We start from the raw sequence: 14,577 nt of genomic DNA, 5'->3' as shown, positions 1-14,577 counted from the left end.
TATATCATAATATAGATTCTCTTAGTGTAGCACATTTTTTTCATGTAAAAATGTTTTAACGATGGTTGTATCCTTGATGAAGGATTTAGCATCAAATAAATTATAAGTATGATCAATCATGTATGATCAAACAGCCATAACAATAATAACCATCTTTAATAATTTAGTGAAATTGTGGCCTAATTATTAATTATGGAAATTTAGCCAGAAAGAACATGTTAGTGATCAGCTAGCACAGCCTATTTATTTCAGGAAATTGAAGCTCAGATAAGTTTAGCTTCTTTCTCAAAATCATAGAGTCGCATCATAGTAGAGCTGGAACTAGAACTCAGTTCTCTTTTTATCATTTTCTGTTCCATTACTGTGTAATAAATCACCCCTAATTTAATAGCTTAAAACAATGCCTATTTATTAGCTCACAGTCTATAGGTCAGAAGTCCAAGGTGGCTGGACTGGTTCTTTGCTTAATTTATCACAAGGCCAAAATCAAGATGTGGGCCAGATTGAAGTCTTATCTGAAGGATCTGGGAAATAGTCCATTTCCAGGCTCATTCAGGTTGTTGGCAGAATTCAGGTCCTTGTTTTTGCAAGCTGAGATCCTCATTTCCTTGCTGGCTGTTGGCTGTGGTTCACTGTCAGCAACTAGATACCTCTCTCCTGTCCAGGAGCAGAATCCCTCCATCTCCAGAGCCAGCAATGGTACATCAAACTTCCTCCTGCTTCATTATTTCTGACTTTCCCTTCTGCCAACAGCCAGATAAAGCTCTCTGCTTTTAATGTCTTATGAGGTTAGATCAGGCCCACCTGGATAATGTTTCTATCTTATGGTCAATTGTACCATATAACATAACATAATCGTAGGAATGATACCTCATCAAAGGCACAGGTTCTCGGGACTAGGGCAGGGCATCTTAGTGGGGCCATTTTAGAAAGTTGGCTTGCTGCATTCCTGAGCCTATTCTGATTTTCTTTGTATTATATCATACAACCTCTTTCTGAAAAATCTGTAATATAAATATGAATATGCTCATAAAAACTTTACATATATCTGAGTCAAATATAACTTTGATATTTGTGTGGCTTACTCCATCACTTTGCAAGATCTCAGCCCATTTGCTGCCTTCTTTTGAGAACCTTATCTAAAATTTTGCCTCCCTCGCCTTGTCCCTCTTACTCCCTTCCTCCTGTTTTACTCTTCTTACCCTAGTTGATAGTTCTTATCACTGGGATGTAAGTTCTATGAGGGTAAGCAACATGTTTGTCTCGTCCATTGCTGGATTCCCAGTGCTTAGAGCAGTGTGACATAAAGTGGTGTTCAGAGCCTTTAAATATTTATCTGACAGAATAAATGGCAAGTGTTAATATTAATATTAACATATTAGTCATTTGGCTATAATGACTTATTTACATTTTTATTAATCATTCCATATTGGAGTGATTTAGAATGCAAATGTAGAGTTTCTGGAGAAGTTTGAGGAGAAGAGCTTTTCTATCCTTACTAAAGTTGCATACAGGTGGAAAGTGAGGGAAGTAACATGAGCTTTGAAATTGGCAGCTGTGAAAAGGAATCTCACCTCTCTTCTATGTAGTTGACCTTATTTAGAAAACCTTAATTTCTAGCAGTCTAAGATTACTAGAATGTAATCTAGTAATTGGGTGTGGTGACCTCTTCCTCTACTCTTCTATTACCTCCTTGATCTAGTAGAGCTGAACTACAAAAGCCATAAATAAGAAAATATATAATTTAGTCAAGAGGAAGAGAAATGTTAATGAAAATGCTATTAAATGTTTAGAGCAGTAAAATGTGAAAATTAAAAACTGTGCTGTCTCCCAAAATTAGTTATGATTTAGCTGAAAAAGAATAAAAGAAATAAACTAAGAAACAAATCACTAGTAACAATATTATTCATTTAAAATAGAACTGAGAGAATAAAATAAACAAATTGGGAAATAAAACAGAATATGTAGTCTTTTTCAGAGCAGTGTGTAGCCTAAGAATAGTTGACTACAGAAGAAGAATGAGAAGGAAAATGAAGACTATTGATGACTGTAGCAGAGAAAGGGTATAAATGGGCTTGTTTCTCAGGCTGCTTTTAGTTTCACCTGTCGGGAATTTACATCAAACTGTCTAAAGCAAATGGAAAAAAAAAAAAAAAAAAGCAGTAAAATAAGGAAATGAGGTGGTGGTAGTTTATTGGTTTGTGAAACTGAAAAGACCAAGTTTTCAGAAATTAGTGGGTGAATTCACAGGCTCATACTCATCATTGGAGTGTAGTCTATTCTCTATTAGTAGTCTCCACTTTCCTCTTCTAGCATTAAACTTAGACCAACAACTATTCTCATACTAGCCGTAAACACCTACATTGTTATATTCCGCCAGTTTTCAGCTTAATAATGAGAACTTTCCTTTCCTAGTAGCTCCAAATTAAAAAGTCCTAGTTCACAATTTCATTAGCATAATTTAAGCCATTTGAACATCTATTAACCAAGTACTGGAGTCAAGGAAATGGCATATGCTACTTGGCCATGCCAGGTGAATGTGCACTGCTAGAGCTGAAGATGGAAGTGTAGAGGAGAAACGTGAGATGAAGAGGGTGTAAGTTCATGTAACTGCATGTACTGCCTGGAGAAAGATAATTCCCCCACACCTAGAGTCGCTGGATTTAGCAAATAAAACTATAGCATTTTCATTTGATTTTGAATCTCAGCTATAACAATGAGTAGGTTTTTAGTATTAAGTATGTCTCATGCAATATCTGTGAGATATCTATAGTAAAAATACTGTTGTTTATCTTAGATTTTAATTTAACAAAGAATACTGTATTTTATCTGACAACCTTGCCCACACCCAAATGTTTCAGCAATAAACCACTGAAATGAAATCAAATTAAATGGTTGCAATGGGACTGAGCACTACTATGGAAATGAAGGACTATATCTTTCAAAAATATTGAGGCCAAGAGAATGCAGAAGTTATCTCTAGACAAACAAATTATAATAGAAGAAATTAAACATGAAATGCATTATTGAAAACTAAGTATAAAAGATACCAGTGGAAGGCTGTTACTAAGGGATGAGGGAAGAGGAAGATCTGAAAAAGATTTCAGCAAGGTGGGTAACCTGTACAACATTCATTTCCTTCTCTTTTATTTCAAGCCCCTGTGATTCAATTCTGGCCACTGAAACATGGAGTTAAATGTTACCAGAGAGTTTCTAGGAAAGGTTTTTACCTGTTCCTAAGAAAGTAATGCAGGAAGACACAATCTGTTGGACATGGCTTTGATGCTAGAATTGGTGTAGCCATTTTGAAATAATCAAAGGAGCTAATTTGAAGGCAAAGTTTGTACACCAAGAATGGCAGGACATGGAAAGATGAAAAGAACTGAATCCTTGATGACCTATTGATGGATTAACCAGGAATCACCATACCTCTGGAACTCTTGTTACGTGAACTAGTATGTTTACTTATTGCTGAAGACACTTTAAGTTTTCTTGATTTGCAGTTAGAAACATTCTCGCTGACATATAGAAGATTTTTATTGCAAGTCAGAGTTCATATTTTGGATATTAAAGTGATTTTAAAATTTCATTTGCTAATAATCACAAACCCAAAGCATTAAAACACTTTTTCCTTAAAAGGTAAGAAGTTTCCCATCTAAAAAATGTCATGTTATTCCATAAAGTAGTCAGTAAAAACAAAAGCAAACATGGGTGTTAGAATTAGAACTTTTGGGGAAAAGAAATAACGGAAACTGACATTCACTCAATGGTTATGTCTTTAAAAAATAAAAGCAACAGGTACTTAGTGAAACTTTTGAATTGACATCATAACTTGACCTGAATATAGTTCTTTGAACAATCATTATGGAATTTCTCAGTTTGTGAAGGATAGAGCTCCTTTTCATGCAAACATTTTATATCTTGGTAGAATAGTGCCTCCACATATGTGGAGATGCTGTTACTGTATCCTTTTAGGAAGTGATAACTTTAAATTTTTTTAAAAAGATGTCAATTAAAAATCACTATTGGATGATACAAACAGGTTAACACAATTATTTAAGTTAACTGCTCTCTGCTTCTGATGTTGACAGATGACATTTGTTGGAATTTACACTTATTTTTAGCTCTGATTATAGGATCTCCACCTACTCTTGGAAAATCCAGCCTGTAGTATTCCAGTTACTTCATTTCATAACAGTATTCTGTTCATGAAGAAGGCAAGATTTTTACATATAGCCTCATTCTGTATTCATTGTTACTGTAAAACAATATGATGCTTTCTCATTTTCTGAAATGATGCACTACAGAGAATGCTACTATGATACATTTTGGTAACATGAATCTTATTTTATTCTTCACTTATTCACATGAAAATTGGCTTGCATTCTCATAGGGAGTAAAGAGTACTGGGAGAACCTCGTCAACAAAATTAAAATTTCTTAGTGTCATGTATTTTAGGACTAGATTCAGTGGCATACAAGAAAAAATTCGTTAGATGGGTGACCTAAACATGATGGAAGTGTTACCTCTCATATGTAATGAAGTTTGTTTTTAGGTAATCCAGGGCTGGTATGGTGAGTCTACAGTCACTGGGGAGTCACACTCCTTTAAAGTGTCAGACTCTGCTCTATTCAGCATGTCCCTTTATCCTAGGATCACCCCATAGAACTGCTGGCATCATGTCCACATTCTAGGCAGCAGAAAGGAATATTGGGTGATTGAGTGGAGGGCCAAAGGGGTGTGCACCTACTGGAATGAATTGTCTTCCTTTGAGGAGTCATAAGCCATCAAGATATAAGCAATACTTCTGCTTAGATCTCATTGGCTTATACTTAGTCACTTGTAACCCTTAGTCACAGGGAGATTGGGAGTGACTTTTTGCTGGGTTTATTATTATTTCAAATGAAATTAACATTCTGCTCCTTAGGGAAGAGAGAATGAATATTGGGTAGATGGTTTTATCACAGGCTCTATCACAGTATGCTTATAATTGCATTCCAACCCCAAATGTATTTGTATTAGATTCAGAACTTGTACCTTTCCAATTTTACCTTTGTCTCCTGTCCTTTTTCAGACCATAGAAATTTTTTTCTGGGGTAGGGAGCAATTTCACTAATCCTATACTTTGATTTCCTATAAGTATGATTAAGCATATGAACATGTCATTCTCCTAAAAATGTTTCAAGCCTTAGTGTCCATAATCAGCAAAGAAAGTTATATTCTACTTTATCTGTTTAGTAAGTTCAAAATTCTGATGTGATACTGATAATCTTATACTTAACATTAAAAATAACTGTATTTATTGTGACTTGATTGAACACCTATATGCCTCTCAAAAATTCATTCTGATAAAATAGGCCTTATAGTAAAATGATCACTTCTGCAAATTCCTATACAGTAATTGGGAAACTAGGGGGTGCACAAAAGGATACAATTAAAATGTTTCCAAAATATTAATTAATGCACATCAGTAATTCCTAAGGTAACCTTCAAAAACGTACATTTTCCTAAAAAGTTTTTAAAAAGAAAACTCACTCTAAGAACTAAGAGGGGATTGCCTTTGATATTTCTGAGAAGCTTAAAAGGCACTGTGAGCATCATCTTTTTGGAATGAAGCATGAGATTAATAACACTGCTCTACTTTTTGCAGGGCCTTTTTTTTCCTTTTGAATGCTCAGTTGAGAACACACCTGTTAGAAAGCTCTCTGTAACCTGGATTTTCCTTTTTTTCTGCTAATTCTGTTGTCACATAAATCACTCTCTGCTGCCCAACTCAGCTAGCACCATTGAAGCCACATGGCAAGTGGAGTTATTACTCAAATCCGTCTCCCTAAAGGCTCAGAGGTTGTTTTTCAAAGATATTTTGGCAGGCAGAGGACCCATTCCTTAATGGGTGCTGCTGATTGTTGGGAGACACGATCATGGTGATATAGGAGTAAAGAAGAAATTATCTAGGTGGGTAGTGAGCGTAGGGAAGTTCTTGGTAACATTTTTCTTTTCATGAAAAGCAGCCCCAAATCATTTTCTTTTCTAACAAAGAACAGCCTGTAAAATTGAGCGGCAGACATAGAAAGGCAAGCTAGAAACTTGCTAGGTGAATGCTGGCAGTTGTGCCAATAGGAAAGGGGGTACCTGGGGGCTAGGCATGTCCAACATGGCAGCTCCATCTTCCCTTCTGTTTGCCAGCCACATGTACAGTAAGGATGAGACAACATGGCACTGGCCAGGTGGAAAGCCCATTTGAATAATAAGATTAGGGTGGGATGGCCAGCTTCCCAGCATGCTATGTAACTGTTACACCTGGTCCAACTAATCTGTGGGCCCTATGTAAATCAGACATTACTACCTCCAGCCTGTCTATAAAATCCAGTGTACTCTGCTGGGGGCTGGAAGCCCCATCTGGGTGCCCTTCTCTCTCACAGGAGAGAGAGCTCTTCTCCTTTTTCTTCTTTTGCCTGTTAAACCTCTGTTCCTAAACCCACTTCTTGTGTGTGTCTGCATACTGAATTTCCTTGGTGCAAGATGACAAACCTTGGGTCTTTACCCCAGACAACGATGCCACTTCAATAGGTGTTGGAAAATGATCGTCATACGCTAAGTCCACCTCTTGGTGGGGCCACAGTACCAGCTGAGTCATAAGTCATGCATTTGGTTGGGGTCAGTCGGTTGTCAGAATGCACAGGCTAAAAAATATCTCAAAAGATCAATCTTAGATTCCACAATAGTGATGCTATCTACAGAAGTAATTGGGGCCAGGTGTGGTGGCTCACGCCTATAATCCCAGCACTTTGGGAGGCTGAGGCAGGCAGATCGCTGAGGTCAGGAGTTTGAGACCAGCCTGGCCAATGTGGTGAAACCCCGTCTCTACTAAAAATACAAAAGGAAAAAAAATTAGCTGGGCATGGTGGTGTGTGCCTGTAATCCCAGCTACTCGGGAGGTTGAGGCACAAGAATCACTTGAACCGGGGAGGCAGAGGTTGCAGTGAACCTATATCACACCACTGCACTCCAGCCTGGGTGACAGAGCGAGACTCTGTCTAAAAAAAAAAAAAAAAAAAAAAAGTAATTGGGGAAATTTCCAATCTTGTGACCTCTGGAACAATAGCGGTTCATCATTTTATTATGCCTGTATCTTAAAAGAATTCAAACCTCATTCATAATCCTAACCTAGTGGCCTTTCATTAGTTTTACAAAGGCAGTTTAGTTGTGGGAAGGGCTATGATCATCCTTGCTTTAAGGTTAAACTATAAAATAAATTCCTCTCAAAGTTAGTTTGGCCTATGCCCAGAAATAACCAAGAACAGCTTGGAGGTTAGAAGCAAGATGGAGTCAACTATGTCAATTTCTCTTATTGTCATAGCTTTGCCATAATTTTGCAGTTTTACTAAGACAAATTCATTATGAATGAAGATATTTCACAGCCTCAGAGCAGTCTGTAATTATAACGATGAGTATAAGTAAAAAGTGCCAGAAGCCATCCTACTGTCTTTCTTTGAAATATTTGATATTGTGCATTTTAGGAAACATGGAAAGAACACTGCCCAGCATGGAGGAAAGTAGGGACAAATTATTCTTGATTTTCAAAGGCTTCCTTCTTCTTTCCCAGGTTTCTTATGCAATAAAAAGAGAGATTCTGTTTCCTTACCAGAAAACTACCTATTTAAAGAGGCTTGCAAAGGCCAAACCAAAGGTGTGTTAAAGCAGAATGAACTGCCTTTCTGAAATAAGTATTCAGCCTACTTCATTCACACATCAAGCTTCATGATATAATAACATTGCTGGTATATTTCCATTGGACGTTTTCTCTGAGCGTTCTGCCAACAGGAGCCATTTTTAGAATTGAGAGCTCATGTCTGAATTTCCTATATTTGTACACTAGCTATCACAGCCTTTCACATTCTAAGTGTGTGAAAAAGACTTGAGGTTGAATAATAAAGCTATTTGCAGGTGTAGTCGTCTCTTAACCTCAGTGAGGGTTTGCAGCTCTTGAAAACTTTTGAGGAAAGCTTTCTGTTTGATGTGGATGATGGTGAGAGTTATTTATATATTGTGGAGCCAATGTAATACCTTGGTGAGGAGAATTTTCCCAGCTAATGAGCTAGCAGTTGGGCTTAGGTCAAAGTGAATTAAAGTAGAGCTTTTAAACCTGAGTAGTCACATTCAGACCATGTCCCCCTACTTGTAAGGGAGGGTATTGGTGTTTCTATATATTTTTTAAAGGTAGAAAAAGTGTGAGCAGGATCTGTACTTTCACTACTTCTAATCCTTTTTGGCTAGGGCTTGGTCATCAACCTTCCCGGCCAAAAGACACCTATTTTTCCCTGTCTTAATTTTATTAAAGCCACAAAGGTGGAGAGGACAATACCTATTTATTAATGTCAGATGCCGACTCAAATGGCTAACAAGCCCCAGTGCAGCATGAAATAAACCATCATATAAAGCATGAGTCAGAGCTGGTTCTGTCAAACTTGTTTTTAGATATACGGTTGTTTTAGACATCAAGGCAGCTTATAAAATAAAATCCTTTCTGAGTTCTATATACTTGAAATGGAGATGAATATATTTTTGGTTTTTATGTACCAGCAGTTTTGAATACTCTAATTTTAATCCAAATGATAGATTTTATTTTTTAATTCACTAAAACTTTTTTTCTCAAAAAATATCTGAAAACAGATAACTTAGGTAATTAAAACCTGATGATGTCTCTCTTCTTCCTTTCCATGTATATAGGTATGTTGTATGTATATGTGTGTGTATGTGTGTATGAAATGTTCATTTGGAAAGTAAAAAAATGTAAGTTTCTTGAACTGCATTAAATAAGAAATTATTTTTACTTTTATTTTTCTTTGAATAAAAGTTATTTTCTGACTGACTTCTTACTTTGATATCTCAGGTTTAGATATATAGCAACTGAAATGACTTGCCATCCAAATGATGGCCAGTGCAAATGTGGAGCACTAAAGTTTTCCTGTGTATCCCTGCATATACACATATATGTATATTTTATTGGCATATATATATATAATATATAACCTGTATATTATATACTATCTTATCCACACACACATACACATACACACACACACACACACACACACACACTCTTATGTATATAGTATATACCCTGTATATCCACTTCTTCGCTAGCAGCATTCACTAGAAAACTTTACTCAGAAGAGAGAAAGCAATACATAGTGACTGATAATCATATCACTAGATGCTGTTGTGTTGCCCTGCTGTAATTTAATTTTTAAATTAAGGTTACTGGAAAGAGGAGCAATTTAAATTTATGTGACACAAATTCTATACTCCATGGTTATAGGAACTTAATCATTGTAAACATACTGGAGTTATTTTTATTTGTAATCTCAATTTATTTAATAACCACATAGCCAGCCTGTATTCTGTACCCCCACTGCCTTGACTCTTTGCTGGGAGAAAAACTGAACCACTTCTATCCTTATAGAATAGTCCGTCTGCCATGATGGCACCACTCCCTGTATAATAATATGATTTTACCTTCAGTGTTGCTCTTCTATGTTCAATTTGTAGCAGGTCTGTCTGATCGTATGCGTATGCGTATTATTTAAGGAATAAACTGAAAAGCAACATCTCAGTGATTATGAATGATACTGATAGGCCCCTGAGAAGATTCTTTTTTTCTAAGAAGTGATTGGAAGGCCTGTTAGGGAAACTGAAATTCCTGGTTCCTTTTGTCTCTTATTAGAGTCGGACCTGGAAGGCCTTGATGATCTAGGTACTGTTTATGGCAACATCCACCAGCAGCTGAATGAAACAATGAGACGCCGCAGACACGCGGGAGAAAACGATTACAATATCGAGGTACTGCTGGGAGTGGATGACTCTGTGGTCCGTTTCCATGGCAAAGAGCACGTCCAAAACTACCTCCTGACCCTAATGAACATTGTGAGTAGTGACTCCTTTTTAAAGCTTTTTGATCTTTTAATTCACTTCTCTTATTTGTTGGTACCCTTTGGCAATCTGTGTGAGAACTTCCATGACTGTGCCAAAATATGTGCATGATGGCATTAAATTTAAATTATTGATCTACATATTTAAAGTACAGGAATGCTAAAATAAAGGAAGCATGAAGCAAAAGTTTCTTTTGGTTGATCAAGTAGTTTTCCATTGTTGTCAAGGGGGAATCATAAATTTAAAAAGCCATAATGAGATGGAATTAAAACATGAATTGTAATTTTTATTTTGTTCTGGGGATAATCAAAACTCGCAGGACTTTGTCCATCTGCTTTCATGTTGCCTATGAAGGATGAAATAGTTCTTTCTAGAATCACTCTGCTTCACAGGATGATATAGAATGATTTATGCCTGGTAACTCTGTGGATTCTTGTTGTTACAGCTTTTGAACAAATGTGATTTTTTTCAACATTATAAGACTGAAGGTAATATATTTATTAATACAAAGCATACAACTATTGGCACGGTGCTGCACAGCAACCACTAATGGTCTCTTTAAATTTATCTTTATTTCTCTTTTATGAGCCTTAATCAGATTCAGAAGAAATTTTGTCAATATCCTGAAACTTGTGTTCTTTGTTTTTAAATTGGCAGAGAACAACTGAGGAGAAATAATAATACGTAAACCACCTACTTCTAAAAGATAATTGAGATTTTGATGTACTCTATATATGTTACCTCATGCCAATATGAAATATATATTATATTGATCTTGCAAATTTATTACCTAAGCCTATGCCGTTTTATTTCCCTATCTCTCAACCCACCCTCCCACCTCACAACTTTTGATATTTAATATAATTTCTTGGATATCTATTGTTTACCTCTTTCCCCCATGCTTAAGATTAGATTTCAAGCAATGATAGTGAAGGAGAAAAATTCTTAGTTTCGTGAAACATGATTTTGTTTATGCTAATATCTGTTAATTATATTTTGGTCTATTGAGATAGCAATTTATAAAATTACACTTATACCATATCTCTGTGAAATGGAAAATGAGTACAGAAATTCAAACACATTCTTATTTGTTCTTGGCAGTAATTTCTGTTATGAAGACCAAACAACACACAGAAAACAAATTACTAGCCTTGGCAATAGATGTGTACAGAGGATCATCATTTGTGAATCATATGAATGTTTTCAACTCTTGACTATGAACTTTCATATTAACCTTTTGACTATTAACTTTTTGCTAGTTGTGTAACTTTGGCATGCTTCTTGGACTCTCTGTCCTGCTTCTGTCTCTTTATTGGCATATTGAGAAAAATAATAGGGATGTTGAGAGGATGAAGTGAGTAAATACAAGTCATCCATTATTTACAGTGCCATATACAGATGCACAAATAGACAATCATATTTTAGTTTCTCCATGCCAAATTTTACTTCATAAGTTATCTAAAATTTCAAAATTCCTATGGAGATGTTATTCTTATGTCATTCATTATGTCCCTGGGCTACTTTTTTTCTACTATCTGGAAGACAATCAGTACAGACTTACTTGGCTTGCAAATGTGCCTAATAAGAAGGCTTTTGGAGTAATGCAATAGAGATTTTGATATGGTCTTGTCCTCATAGAACTTATAACTATTAGAGGAGAAAAAATAAATACATGGGAAAATTAGAAGGAAAAAACGTAAACAATAAAAGTCATGCTATTATTAAGCCATATTATAGGCAGTATATCATAAATTCTATAACACTTTAGAAAATGGAGATGTGACCATAGTTATCCAATCAAGAAGTGATAAAAGTATTAAATTGGGACTTAGGAGGGTAAGGCTTTAGTTTTAGTCATACTACTAGTTGGCTTTGTGACCTTAGACAAATCATGTCCCTTTCTAGGACTTAGTTTTCATCATTACAAAATTGAAAGATTCAACAAGTTTATTAGTTATGTAATTCATCAAGAAGTTAGGAGTTAAACTGCTTTTAGAGATTTCCTGTTGTTTTTTTGTTTGCCTTGTTTGTGTTTTTTGAAGGACATGTGAAAATGTAAAGGATTTCTGTGTAGGAATGGATACAGTATATTCCCCAGACAGTAAGTAGTAAGTATGATTTTGAGAGTGTCAAAGGAATAACAAAGTGATGCATTTTATGTTTTAAAAACAGTCAAGAGGACTTTTGTTCTTAAGTCCATTAAAAAATTAGATAATAGACTATGACTCTGTCTCAAATACAAATTATTCTAAAGTAAATAGAGTATCAGAGAATGGAGCTATGGGAGAGAAAATAATTTTTTAATACTTAATATATTAGTTGCATTTTAAGTAATTAATACAGGTAAGAGATTTGGAGAGGTAAGAATAACACTCCTCCCCTTCCCTCCCCAACTTCATGACCAACTGAAAGATAGACATGGAAATCACACAGATGAAGAATGAAATAGTTTTATTATTGATGAGACCTGAATTGCACATACAATTGCATATACTTAAGTGTATAGTCACAAGGTTTTCATTATTCTAAATCAGTGGTTCTCAACTGAGGATAATTTGTGTCCACGTCAGTTCCCAGGGACATATGGCAATGTCTGTAGACTTTTTTTATTGTTAACACTGGTGGGTGGGGCGGGGGTGGAGGGGGATGCTACTGCTAATAGCGACAGAGGCCTGGGATGCTGCTCAGCATCCTACAGCGCAACAGACAGCCCTACACAGCATAGAATTTTTAATTATCTGGCCCAAAATGTCAATGATGCTGAGATTTAGAAACCTTGTTCTAAATTAGTCTTATTCCCAACCCTCATCACTCTCCAACTGGATAATTTCAGGTTTTCGCCCTGGAGTCAGGCAGACAACTTTAGGCAAGACAGACAGAAGACTGAAGTCTTCCTTCTCCTCCATACCCACTGCCCTGTTGTAGCCTGTTAGACCCAAAATACTGACCTGAGCAGGCTCTTTCCTTTTCCTCTAATTCATCATCAAATGAGAATGAGAAGCAGAAAGAGAAACCAACGATACTGTAATGAAGCTACCTCATGGAAATTCAAGACCAGGAACATTCAGTTTTTCTCTAACGATGTTCAGATAACTATCTCCTTTGCTGGCCATGCTTTATGATTTCTCATGGTCATCTAAAATTATGGCTCACCAGGCTTGAGGCCTACATAGACACAGAGACTTAGATGAAATGTCAGATAGGGTCCTGGAGAGAAACTGTAGAATAAAGCTAACAGCAAAAAATTCTATCTTTTTGCATTGATTAGGGTGAAAGGTGTCCCTATGGTAGAGAGAAGATCATGCTGTCCTTTAAAATTGTTGGTCAACTTTGCCTTGGTTGACTGCTCAGCAGATGTGCTCTTCCATTTACCTGGTTGTCAATTTCATTTCCATATCAGAACCGAGATGATAGTTTCTGAATTAAGGGAATACCTTTAGGTCCAAGTAATTTGCTTCAGAGTATCGCCTTGATTTAAATGGGATTCCCTTTTAAAGAGAAGCTTATATTTCTTATGTCATGCTTTCTTTTATTGAAAAGAGCTCGTATATTAAGTGTTAAATGTATATTTAATGAAAGAAGAACAAATGAATATAAATAATGTAGAGGTAGATCACGAACAATCTTGGGAGGGAGTCAGAAATTTTGGACTCAAAACAAGAGGAAATAGATGCCAAATGCAATGATATAATGGGAGCAGTGTTTAAGAAATAAATTAACAATTATTATTGGGTATCATATATTCTTTCCAACTATATTGCAAGATGGAAATTATTACAATTTTTCCAAAGGAAACAGAGACTTTGAAAATGTTAATGAAATTTAGGTAAATTTTAAAAAATTATTTACAGTTCATAAAACAGTCTCAAGTAATGATAAGGTGGTAAAGCTAATCATTAAAAAAAGACAGTGTTACTGGGAGGAGAAACTGGCTTAGAACGTTTAAGTTGTTTTTAATTTTAACTCAATCATAATTTAAGTGTAATGAGAACACTTAACACACAGTATTTACTATTATATGTCACTAGTAATATTAAATCCCTTTGGTTTATCTGTTATTTTAAATTAGCCATGCAAGTTGTCCACCTTTTGGATACAAATATATTTAATCTATTTCAGGGCCGTATTTCCTAATGATAGTAATGACTGTGCGTATGAATGCGGTAAAATTCTGTAGGTGTTGCCATGCAAATCTGGGTGTTTGGATGCATAAATTAAATAATTTATGTAAAGTACTTATCAGAGATTCAGGCACAAAGAGCTAAAATATTAGTAGAATAAGCCTTCACCGTTAACATTAAATCTTTATTTTGAATCTAGACTCAAAACCAGATGATTTCAAATACCTTCAAAGATTTCATCACTAACCTTAATTCTCCATAATCTATTTTTGGTTAACTAAGTTAACACTTTTCTCTGGGGCTTAAGGGTCAAGTGAACAAGTTTGAGCAGACCCTAGATGATTTCGATATAACTTCCTAAGAAAGGAAGGATACCCTCTACTCATCCCCACTCCTTTGTGAAGCAATGGGGAGAATAATCAGATGTCTTTCATCTGCTTTTTTTAACCTCTTTCTATTTTGTAGATCTTGACATTTCACCAAGCTTCCTATATGAAGAAGAAACACATGGATATGAACATAT

General features: G+C 35.7%; 1 protein-coding gene across 1 annotated transcript in view; it reads left to right on the top strand.

Annotated features, from left to right (window-relative positions):
* Window positions 1–14,577, top strand: part of ADAMTS3 (ADAM metallopeptidase with thrombospondin type 1 motif 3) — a 288,210-nt gene that overhangs the window by 219,781 nt on the left and 53,852 nt on the right. Inside the window, exon 5 of the mRNA XM_019024973.4 lies at window positions 9,728–9,927. Within this exon, the coding sequence (XP_018880518.3) occupies window positions 9,728–9,927 (200 nt within the window). The remainder of the gene's footprint in view (window positions 1–9,727; window positions 9,928–14,577) is intronic.

Source organism: Gorilla gorilla, chromosome 3, assembly GCF_029281585.2.
Source record: "Gorilla gorilla gorilla isolate KB3781 chromosome 3, NHGRI_mGorGor1-v2.1_pri, whole genome shotgun sequence".
Taxonomy (NCBI): domain Eukaryota; kingdom Metazoa; phylum Chordata; class Mammalia; order Primates; family Hominidae; genus Gorilla; species Gorilla gorilla.
This window is presented reverse-complemented; position numbering and strand designations above follow the sequence as displayed.